Below are 11604 nucleotides of genomic sequence, written 5' to 3'. Positions count from 1 at the left end.
TTTTTATTTCAAGGCAAATAAAGGAAAATAGAAAGGTGCCAAGTCAAAGAAGTAAAATTGTCATTTTTCATATTTATTTTGATACTACAAAATAATATTTAATTCTGGATTTATAAAGAAAATTAGATTTAAGATATGCAGTCTTATATCTCTGAAAAAACCTAATTTGATGAGTTTCTCCAGTACTATTTTATCTCAACTCTGGAATGGACTTGGTGAATTACACTCACATTTCTGAATTTGTCTTGCTTGGCTTGACTGATCTAGCAGAGCTTCAAGTGATTTTTTTCATATTTTTCTTGAAGTTTTACATAATTACCTTAATAGGAAACCTCTCCATTATGGTAGTCTCTGTTTTAGATATAAGTCTCCATACCCCTATGTATTACTTTTTATGGAATCTGTCATTTATAGATATCTGCTTTTCTTCGGTGGCTGTTCCCAGGATGCTAAGAGACTTTTTGGCCTTGGAAAAGATCATCTCTTTCTTCGGCTGCATTTCTCAGATTTATTTTTTCCATTTGTTGGGAAGTACAGAAGTGATGCTCCTAACAATAATGTCATACGATCGATATGTTGCCATTGGTAATCCATTGCGTTACTCTGCAATCATGAATGCTAGAGTTTGTCGGCGCTTGTCATTCAGCACATGGATTACTGCACATTTTCATTCCCTGTTACATACTGTGATGACAGCAAGGCTACCATTTTGTGGGCCAAATTTGGTAAACCATTTTTTCTGTGATATTAAACCAGTGCTTAAATTGGCCTGTGCCGATACTTCTCTCAATATCAAACTTCTCACAAGAGTTACAGGAACATTGGCCACATTGACTTTACTACTAACTCTACTCTCATATGTTTTTATCAGCAAATTTCTGCTGAAGATACGGACATCTGAAGGTCGAAATCGTGCATTCTCTACCTGTAGCGCCCATCTTATTGTTGTCTTTTTGCTTTATGGAACAGCTATTTTTACTTATATTCGACCGTCAACACAAGACTCTTTAGATCAAGATCGAGGAGTGGCTGTTCTGTTCACTGTTGTAACTCCAGCCTTAAATCCAGTAATATATACTGTGGCAGGGCTAAGGGTCGTGTAATTGATGGGAGATATGTGTCTCATAAATGGCTTATCTCCATAATGTAAGGCAGAAGTAAAGCATACCAGATATTGTTATTGTTTTTGTTTGAAGGACCTGTGGTGAGGTCACAGTCAGGTGACCAGTCAGCTGCTGGGAACGTGGGTGTGGCTACAGCCTTATAATGTGACCTGCTCCTGAACCAGGGAGCTGTATGTGGGGAGGACTACACCTCCCAGCATGTGCTGAGACTCGCGGTCTGAGTCTGCAACCACGAAGGTTTATGTTTTGTTTGCCTAAGCTAGAGGCTATTTTTGGTGATACGCTGTTTTATGGTTTATGACAGAAATAAACCTCATGAACTTTGGAAGAACCGGTCTCCTGATTGTCTCCCGCTGCACCTGAGCGAGTCACATCCCCACAATTGGTGGTACACGTGCGGGCAGCGGTCCCAGCAGAGACTTGAGACAGTTGCTGCATGTCCTGGGTGAAGTTTGCAGCGGGGCAACAAGCATTGCCTGGAATCATGGAGGACCTCATGAAACACCTGGTCCAGTCCCAGGCACTGCAGCAGGAAACCAACAAGCTGTTGTTACAGCAGATCCAGCAAGGCCAGCAGGAGCAGCGGCAGCAGTTCCAGCAGAGCCAGCAGGAACAACGGCAGCAGATGCAGCTTCTGGCAACCGCCATCCAGGAGGGCAGGACGAGCGCCCCAACACCAGGTCGGGCTGATGCCACCGACGTCGAGAAGGCGGTAAGACGCGCATTACAAAAAATGACCCCTGAGCATGATGTGGAGGCCTTCCTGACGGTGTTTGAGAGGGTGGCTGAGAGGGAAAAACTTCAGCCAAAGCGGTGGGCGGAGGTACTGGCCCCTTACCTAACGGGGGAGCCCCAGAAGGCGTACTTTGACCTGACGGTACAAGATGCCAGAGAGTATCCCAAATTAAAAGCGGAAATTCTCGCACGCTTGGGGGTAACAATGACTACCAGGGCACAGCGAGTTCATCGCTGGGCCTATCACCGGGACAAACCCCCGCACTCCCAAATGTTTGACCTGTTGCACCTGGTCCAGAAATGGCTGCAGCCAGAGTCGGCTTCCCCTGCACAGATGGTAGAGCGAGTTGTGATGGATCGGTTTGTGCATTCTCTGCCGAGACCTCTACAGACTTGGGTTGCCCAGGGTGATCCCCAAAATGCTGATGAACTGGTTGGGCTGGTCGAGAGATACCAGGGGATGGAAGGTTCCTTGGGGAAGCAGCCCATTCCATATTGGGGGTCCCAGCAGGGGGCGGAGTCACAAAAAGGGGTGGTGCGTCCAAGGTCAAAAGGGGCGGGGGAGGCGGTGCCCAAGGTCCCCTCGGGTGTTATTTGCTGGAAGTGTCATGGGCCAGGACATATAGCAGCCCGTTGTCCCCAGACCACCGAGCAGATGGACTGCAGCATGGGACGCCGTAGTTCATACTACGCATATCCAGCTTGCAGTGTGAACTCGCTACCTAACAAGGGGCCACAAGCGTGTCCCGTGAAGGTGAACGGTCGAGCAGTAATGGCGCTTCTGGACTCCGGGAGCTTGGTGACCCTTGTGAGGGCCAGTTTTCCTCTAAACATACTCCCGGGTAAAAAGATTGGTGTTCGGTGCATACATGGCGATGCAAAGGACTACCCTATGGCTAGGGTGAAGATTGAAACGGCGCATGGCACCGAGTCGCATGAAGTTGGCGTTGTTCGAGACTTGTTGCATCCCATAATTATTGGCCGGGATTTCTGTCTGTTTTGGGATCTGTGGGGGATGGGTTCTGAGTGTGCTAGCAAGAGCAGGGAACCAATCCACCCCACTGAGGTATCGCCACCACCAGAGGCAGACGAGTTCCCTTTATGTGTCCTTGTTGGGGATGAAGAGGAAGGGTCCCCTGTACCTGACATCCCGGAGTTAGGGGTGGCCGGGGAGAATTTTGGGACTGCCCAACATAGGGACCCCACACTAAGGGAAGCCTTTAACAATGTCACCGTCATTAATGGGGTTGCACAAGAGCCGGGAGCAGACACAAGGTTTCCCCATTTTATGTTGAGTGGGGAATTGTTGTACCGGGTCACGAAAATAAGGGAGGAGGTGGCAGAGCAGTTAATAGTACCAGGCCCCTATAGACGAAAAGTGTTGGACATGGCCCATTCACACATCTTGGGGGGACACCTGGGGGTGGAAAAAACCCAGGAACGGATTGTACAGAGGTTCTATTGGCCTGGGTGTCACCGGGAAATAGTAAACTATTGCAGGTCCTGCCCGACATGTCAGTTAACTGCCCCCACATCTCATTTTCGGAACCCTCTTGTGCCACTGCCCATTATTGAGGTGCCATTTGAGAGAATTGCCATGGACTTGGTCGGTCCCTTAGTTAAATCAGCTCGGGGCCATCAGTATATATTAGTCATCCTGGACTATGCCACACGCTATCCTGAGGCCATTCCCCTGAGAAACTCCTCTGCGAAGAGTATAGCCCGTGAGCTGGTCCATGTGTTTTCCCGGACGGGTTTGCCGAAGGAGATCCTGACCGACCAGGGGACACCTTTTATGAACAAGGTGATGAGAGAATTGTGCAGAGTCTTGCAAATTTCCCAGCTGAGGACTTCAGTGTACCATCCACAGTCAGATGGCCTTGTTGAGAGGTTTAACAAGACCCTGAAGAGCATGCTGAGAAAAGTCGTAGAGGAAGATGGTAGAGACTGGGATTGTCTCTTACCGTATTTACTGTTTTCTATCCGTGAAGTTCCCCAGGCCTCCACGGGGTTCTCCCCCTTCGAGCTTCTGTACGGCCGGCATCCGCGAGGTCTCCTAGATATAGCCAAGGAAACCTGGGAAGCCGAAGTCACGCCCCACAGAAGCGTCATTGAGCATGTGGCACTGATGCAGCAGAGGGTTGCGAAGGTGATGCCCATTGTTAAAGAACATCTCCGCCAGGCACAAGAGGCTCAGGCCAGGGTCTACAACCGGTCAGCCAGAGTGAGGCAGTTCAATCCGGGAGACCGAGTTCTCGTGCTAATACCGACGGTGGAAAGTAAGTTCTTGGCCAAGTGGCAAGGGCCATATGAGGTGGTGGAGAAACTGGGAGACGTAAACTACAAGATCCACCAACCCGGAAGACGGAAGCCATACCAGGTTTACCATGTTAACCTTATCAAGCCGTGGCAAGATAGAGAGCCAGCGGTAACTCCGTGCTTGCTGGGCAACCTAGAAGGGGAGGTTGGAGCCGTTACCATAGCGGAGACTCTATCGAAGGCCCAGAAGCAGCAGTGCCGGGAGTTACTCCAGAAAAACCGCGACCTGTTCTCAGAGTTGCCGGGGTGCACGAAGGTGGTGGAGCACGAAATTCTGACCGAGCCACATGTGCGGGTGAACGTGAAACCATATCGTATTCCTGAGGCCCGGCGAGAGGTAATCTCCAAGGAGGTGCAGCGTATGTTGAAGCTCGGGGTCATTGAGGAATCCAAGAGCGGCTGGTCGAGCCCGATTGTCCTGGTCCCAAAACCTGATGGTGAATGGAGGTTCTGCAACGATTACCGGAAGCTGAATGAGGTCTCCAAGTTCGACGCTTATCCCATGCCACGCGTTGATGAGCTCATCGAGAGACTTGGACCTGCCAGGTACATAACCACTTTGGATCTGACCAAGGGATATTGGCAGATCCCCATGGCACAGGAAGCCAAGGAGAAGACGGCATTCTCCACACCAGACGGGTGCTTCCAGTATGTCCGGATGCCGTTTGGCCTACAGGGAGCTCCAGCAACCTTCCAGGGGGCGATGGATAGAATCCTTGCACCTCATAAGCTATACGCTGCCGCATACCTGGATGATATCGTCATCTTTACCCCGGACTGGGAGACTCACCTGGAAAAGGTCCAAGCAGTGTTTGATGCTCTAAGAGAGGCGGGGTTTACAATAAACCCGAAGAAGTGTGCCTTGGGGAGAGAAGAAGCCAAGTACCTCGGATATGTAGTGGGGCGTGGCGAGATCAAACCCCAAATCAATAAAGTGGAGGCAATTCAAACATGGCCGAGACCTCTGTCAAAGAAGCAAGTTAAAGCCTTCCTGGGGATTGTGGGATATTACAGGAGGTTTATCCCAAACTTCGCCACAATGGCTGCACCTCTAACTGATCTGCTTAAAGGGACAAAGTCAGTGATGGTCAGCTGGTCCGAAGAAGCAGAGTCAGCCTTCCAAGAAATGAAGGGAGCTCTTTGTAAGCAGCCCGTTTTGGTGGCCCCAGACTTTAAACGTGAATTTGTCCTCCAGACAGATGCCTCAGATGTCGGGGTAGGTGCAGTCCTTTCCCAAGAGATACGTGGGGAGGAGCATCCTGTTCTCTACTTGAGTAGGAAGTTGACTTCTTGTGAGAGAAATTACTCAGTTGTAGAGAAGGAGTGTTTGGCCATAAAATGGGCAGTGGACACATTACGGTACTACCTGGTGGGACGGAAGTTTAGGTTAATATCCGACCATGCCCCACTCAGGTGGATGAGGGAAACCAAGGGCAAGAATGCTAGGGTCACCCGCTGGTTCTTAGCCCTCCAAGACTTCAGTTTCCATGTAGAGCATAGGGCCGGGAAGCTACATGGTAATGCCGATGCCCTCTCCAGAATCCCTTGCCTGGTAGGTGAAAGTGCCAAGCCCCACGGCTTTAGGCAGAGGGGGGAGGTATGTGGCAGGGCTAAGGGTCGTGTAATTGATGGGAGATATGTGTCTCATAAATGGCTTATCTCCATAATGTAAGGCAGAAGTAAAGCATACCAGATATTGTTATTGTTTTTGTTTGAAGGACCTGTGGTGAGGTCACAGTCAGGTGACGAGTCAGCTGCTGGGAACGTGGGTGTGGCTACAGCCTTATAATGTGACCTGCTCCTGAACCAGGGAGCTGTATGTGGGGAGGACTACACCTCCCAGCATGTGCTGAGACTCGCGGTCTGAGTCTGCAACCACGAAGGTTTATGTTTTGTTTGCCTAAGCTAGAGGCTATTTTTGGTGATACGCTGTTTTATGGTTTATGACAGAAATAAACCTCATGAACTTTGGAAGAACCGGTCTCCTGATTGTCTCCCGCTGCACCTGAGCGAGTCACATCCCCACAAAACGCTTAGGAACAAAGACATGAAGAAAGCCATGAAGAAAATAGTTGCAAACTTTTTATCTTAAAAAGGATATTTTTTATAATTTATTTTTATCTGGAATTGGCTAACAAAATATCAAAGTAGGAAATTACATTTTCATTTCATGGAATTTATAATTGCTGAAAGTTAAAAAAAATTGCACTGCTGTGTCTATATAATTTAAGTCTTTATTATATATTGCAAAAACGTAGTAAGGGATGGATAGCAAAGCTAAAAGGTAGAGCAAAGCCAAAATGCTATAGATGGAAGCTGAATCATTGCTCCAAATGTAAAAAATTCTAGCTCATACGTTGAACCATCATATAAAACTGGTAATAAATTTGAGTAACATTTTGAATTGACACATTTCTTTTTCAAAAAACATTGTGTTAATAATGTACTGTATCCATATACCTTGTCAATATATTTGCATATGTGCGATTTTACATGCTTTCTGTCTTAATTGACTTTTTATCATGTTGTTATTAAGTTTCATGTTGTAAAAATAACTATGAAAGAAAAGTGGAAATGTGAAAAGAGGAAATGTAGAATTTTTTATATAGGTTTATTTCAATCAAGAGTATACTGGCTGACATAAAGAAAGGAAAGAAACAGTAAATGCAAAGGCAATACGAATAAGTTAGTTAGACGAAAGATGATTTAAAAAAATAATTCTGAATAGTGTGAGTTGTTGACTCACTCGGCTGCTTGCAAAGAAAGACACAGGAACACTTCTTGTGTAAGTCACCTACTGGTTTTTTATAGTACCGCATAAATCATTGCAAGGTTTAACAAAATAGATATGACCTTTCTGACAAAAGATAAAGTACAGTAAAGTCCTTGTGTTGGCAGGATTTGGCCGCATAGGACCCACAAGTCTTCAGCTCCACCTGGAGCCATCATCTGGAGATCTACCTTTCCAAACATACAACACAGAGAGAAAAAAACTGACTGAACTTTTAACTCCCAAGCCTCATCCTTGAGGTGGAAAAATGGTGAGTTGGCGTCCCGTCCATACCTCATGTACTCACCAAAAACCCAGCCCCTTATCAAAAAGCAATCTACATGACACATATCTCCCGTCTCATACAGTGACAGACACTCTGTCACATATCCCCCCCTCTGCCCAAAGCGGGGGGTTTTGGCACCTTCAGACACCAAACAAGGGATTCAAGCGAGAGCATCCGCGTTATCATGTAACTTGCCTGGTCCATGCTCAATGTAGAACCTGAAATCTTGGAGGGTTAAGAACAACCTAGTCACCTGGGCATTCTTACCCTTCTTTTCCTTTAACCATCTCAGAGGGGCATGGTCTTAAACTAGCTTAAACCTATGGCCTAGTAGGTAATACTTTAGTGTATCCATGGCCCATTTTATGGCTAAGCACTCGTTCTCAACAATGGCATAGTTTCTCTTGAAAGAAGAGAGATTCTGGCTCAGATACAGGATGGAATGTTCTTCCTTATTTATTCCTCAGACAGCATGGCTCCCAACCACCCAACTTCTGAAGCATCTCTCTGGACCACAAACTCTTTGCTGAAGTCCAGTGTGTGACATTGGTGGTCGTGCCCGCCGCAGTCCCATCAGCGGCGGCACCCGCCGCAGCCTCCTCTTACCTGCGCTCCTCTACCCGCGTGCTCTCCCGTCCTGTCTCCCGCTCTGCTGTGGTCCTGTGCGTCTCCCTTAGGCCGCGGGCGCGCGCCCGACCGCTTTCTTTACCTGGCGGTGGGCGTCGCTGAGGGGCAGGGCTTGGTGACCTACTTCCTGGCATGAGATATTTCAGGCTTCTTCCATAAGGGGAAGACGCCTGGTGATCATGTGGTATTCCCTGCACTGTTCTGGCTGCTTATAGTTCAGCTATAGTTCTCTTGTCTCGTGTTTTCCTCTGTTCCTGCCTGCTTCATCTCTGTCGCTGGTTCTGCTGCCATCCTCCCTGTCTGCCTCTGCTTTGTCCCCTCTGTGCATTACACTCTGTGTCTCCCCAGTCTATCGTCTGGTGTACGTGCCCCTGTGCTTGTCTCCTTCCTTTCCTAGGGTTCCAGTCCGCTGCTCGTCCATTGCTATATCAGACCTTGGGGCTTCCACGTCTGCCTTCCCTCGCCTTCTGTGCCCCTTTCCTGCTGCCCCCTGCAGGTATTTGCTGCCTGGTTCCCTTTGTCCTTCCTTCCCCAGTACCCCCTGCACAGGTGCCCTAAACTCCATCCAGCATCCCGGTCCCACCTGTAGCCTTGCTTGTCCTTCGAGCCGTCCCTCTTGGTTCCGGCTGTCGTGGTTCTGACCCCTGTGGTCCTGCCCCTAACGTTCCCTGTATAGGGGTCGGTCATCACCTGGCGCGCTCGGCCCGGGGGCTCCAGATCCGCGATCCAGAGGGTCCACTCTCAGATGTTGTCTGTTCCTGAGCATCACAGTATCACCAGGCCATGGACCCTGCCGGTACCGCGGCTGCTACGCAGAAGGAACTGCTCTTCTTGCGAGAAAATCAGACCCGAATAATGTCCTTCATGAAATCCTTGGACACCCGTCTTTCCACCCTGCAAACCACTGACCCAGGGCAAGCTCCCCTCTTAGCCAGTCTCCAGCAGGAGCTTGCGCAGCAGTGCGATACTCAGCCTCACATTTTGGGTTATATGGCGTCCGTTGACGATCGACTGCTTGCCTTGCAGTCCTCAGCGGCCGCTTCATCCCTACCCCGGGACGCAGTTTTGTCTCCGCCTCCTCGTCTGGAAAAGCCTCCCAGGTATAGCGGGGATCCTAAGTTATGTCGGGGTTTTTTAAATCAGTGCAGACTGCACTTTGAGCTTCTGCCCCAGCAATACCCCACAGATCGTGCCACTTGGCGTTTATAGTGTCCCATCTCGAGGGGGAGGCTCTGGCCTGGGTGAATCCTCTGTGGGAGAGGGATGATCCCGTGGTTTCCAGTATCCAGAATTTTCTGGAGATATTCCGCAAGGTATTTGACGAACCCGGACGTTTAGCTTCTACCACGGAGGCCCTTTTTAACCTCCGCCAGGGTTCCCTTACTGTAGGACAGTACACCATCCGCTTTCGGACATTGTCCTCGGAGCTGGGATAGAATAATGAGGCACTGGCGGGTGCCTTCTGGAGAGGTCTCTCAGGCAAAATCAAGGACGAGCTTGCCGGGCGGGACACTCCCACCACCCTGGAGGATCTCATATCCCTGGCTACTCGTATAGATCTTCACTTTTTGGAACACGCTCGAGAGTCGGCTAGGGAGAAAAGGCCCTTTAGGCTGTATCAAGCTCCTATTCCACGCTCCTCTGCATCCTCTGCTAGAGCCACTCCCGAGCCCATGCAGATAGATCATATCAAGTTATCCGAGCAGCGGTGCAGGAAAAGGATGACGAATGGTCTCTCTCTGTACTGCGGTGGAGCCAACCACCTGTCCTGAGAGACCGGGAAACTCCTCCACCTAGGCCAGGTAAGAGAGGCCTCCCTAAGTGACCATAATTTCTCTCTGCCCCTTACCCTTTCAGCTTTAATTATTGCAGGTCAGGAGCATAGATCTGTGGAGGCGTATGTGGACTCTGGTGCGGCTGGTAATTTCATTCGTCAAGAAGAGGTTGATAAACTCCAGATCCCGGTGGTCATCCTGAAAAACCTGCGGGTGATCACCTCCGTCGATGGCAAACCACTACCTGAGCTCATCACTATGGTTACTGCCGAAGTAGATCTACAAATTGGAGCACTCCATCTCGAGAAAATAGCTTTTTACGTCCCGCCTAAATTATCCCATGTTGTTCTCTTTGGATTACCCTGACTCAGGGGAGATTCTGTGTTGGGGTCACTCCTGCCATGAACGCTGTCTGCGGGCCATCGTCCTTCCTCGTTTCCTGCCAAGGCCAGTCGATCTCCCGGGCCTTCCCGTGCCGTATCACGCATACGCCGATGTTTTCAGCAAAAAGGCAGCTGATTCTTTGCCACCGCATCGGGCCTATGACTACCCCATCAACCAGATCCCCGGAGCTACCCCTCCCAGAGGGAGAACGTATCCACTATCCCCAGCAGAGACCTCGGCCATGACGGAATACATACAGGAAAACTTGGCCAAGGGTTTCATTCGGAAATCTTCGCCCCCTGCTGGTGCGGGTCTTTTCTTTGTTTGGAAGAAAGAAGGATCACTTTGGCCATGTATTGACTACCGGGGCCTGAACAATATCACTGTGAAGAATCGGTACCCTCTTCCGCTAATCCCTGAACTCTTTGACCGCCTGAGGGGGGCTCGGATCTTCACGAAATTGAATCTGCGGGGAGCTTACAATTTGATCCGGATCCGCACAGGGGACGAGTGGAAGACTGCCTTTAATTCCCGCGACGGTCATTATGAATATTTAGTCATGCCGTTTGGTCTCTGCCATGCTCTGGCTTTGTTTCAGGAATTCAATAACGAGGTGTTTCAGGATCTACTGTATTCCTGCGTGGTGGTGTACTTAGATGATATTCTTATCTTTTCGCCCAATCTATCCTCTCATCGGAGAAGTGTACGCATGGTCCTGCATCATCTTCGGGAGAATCAACTCTACGCTAAAAGTGCCTCTTTCAGCAAACTTCGTTACCCTTCTTGGGATATATAATCACAGATTCCGGTCTGAAGATGGATCCAGAGAAGCTCTCTGTGGTACTCAAGTGGCCTCGTCCTGTTGGTATAAAAGCCATCCAGCGCTTCCTAGGATTCGCTAATTATTACCGGCAGTTTGTTCCTCATTTTTCCACAGTGACCAAGCCCATCACGGCCCTGACCTGTAAAGGAACTAAGTCTAATAGCTGGTCTCCTGAAGCCGAGGACGCCTTCCTTGCTTTGAAACGCTCCTTTGCATCTGCACCGATCCTACATCGCCCAGTGGCCAGTAGGCCCTTTGTCCTAGAGGTGGATGCCTCATCCACCGGAGCGGGGGCAGTTCTTTCCCAGCAGACACCATGTGGGTGTCTGATTCGCTGTGGGTTTTTTTCTAAATCCTTTTCGCCTGCAGAGTGCAATTGCTCCAGTGGAGACTGGGAGTTGCTGGCCATCAAGATGGCTCTGGAAGAATGGCGGTACCTGCTCGAAGGGGCAGTGCACCCCTTTACTATCTTCACAGACCACAAGAATTTGGCCTATCTGCAGTCCGCTCAAAGACTCAATTCCAGACAAGCCAGATGGGCCCTGTATTTTTCTCATTTTGATTTCAAGCTTCATTTCTAACCCAGGACTAGGAACATCAAAGCGGATGCACTCTCCATGTCTTTGCAGTCACCTGAGGTGGATGAGCCTGCCAAAGTCATCACCGTGGCTCCTGTGAATTTCTCTACTCTTCCGCCTGGCAAAACCTTCGTCCCTCAGAACAAACGCTTGGAGGTAGAGTTGAGCGACTTTTGGTTTTTT

General features: G+C 49.2%; 1 protein-coding gene across 1 annotated transcript; it reads left to right on the top strand.

The window, feature by feature from the left end:
• The first annotated feature begins 206 nt into the window (after positions 1–206).
• On the top strand, positions 207–6270 carry LOC141082749 (olfactory receptor 12D2-like). Its single transcript, XM_073566666.1, has 2 exons — positions 207–1079; positions 6193–6270. The coding sequence occupies exons 1-2, from the start codon at positions 207–209 to the stop codon at positions 6268–6270; spliced, it is 951 nt and encodes a 316-aa protein (XP_073422767.1).
• The last annotated feature ends 5334 nt before the right edge of the window (positions 6271–11604 follow it).

This window comes from Dendrobates tinctorius, unplaced genomic scaffold, assembly GCF_039654945.1.
Source record: "Dendrobates tinctorius isolate UK_male_01 unplaced genomic scaffold, ASM3965494v1 ptg000019l, whole genome shotgun sequence".
Classification (NCBI taxonomy): Eukaryota; Metazoa; Chordata; class Amphibia; order Anura; family Dendrobatidae; genus Dendrobates; species Dendrobates tinctorius.
Note: the sequence above shows the minus strand (reverse complement) of the source record. Positions and strands in the feature narration are given on the sequence as shown.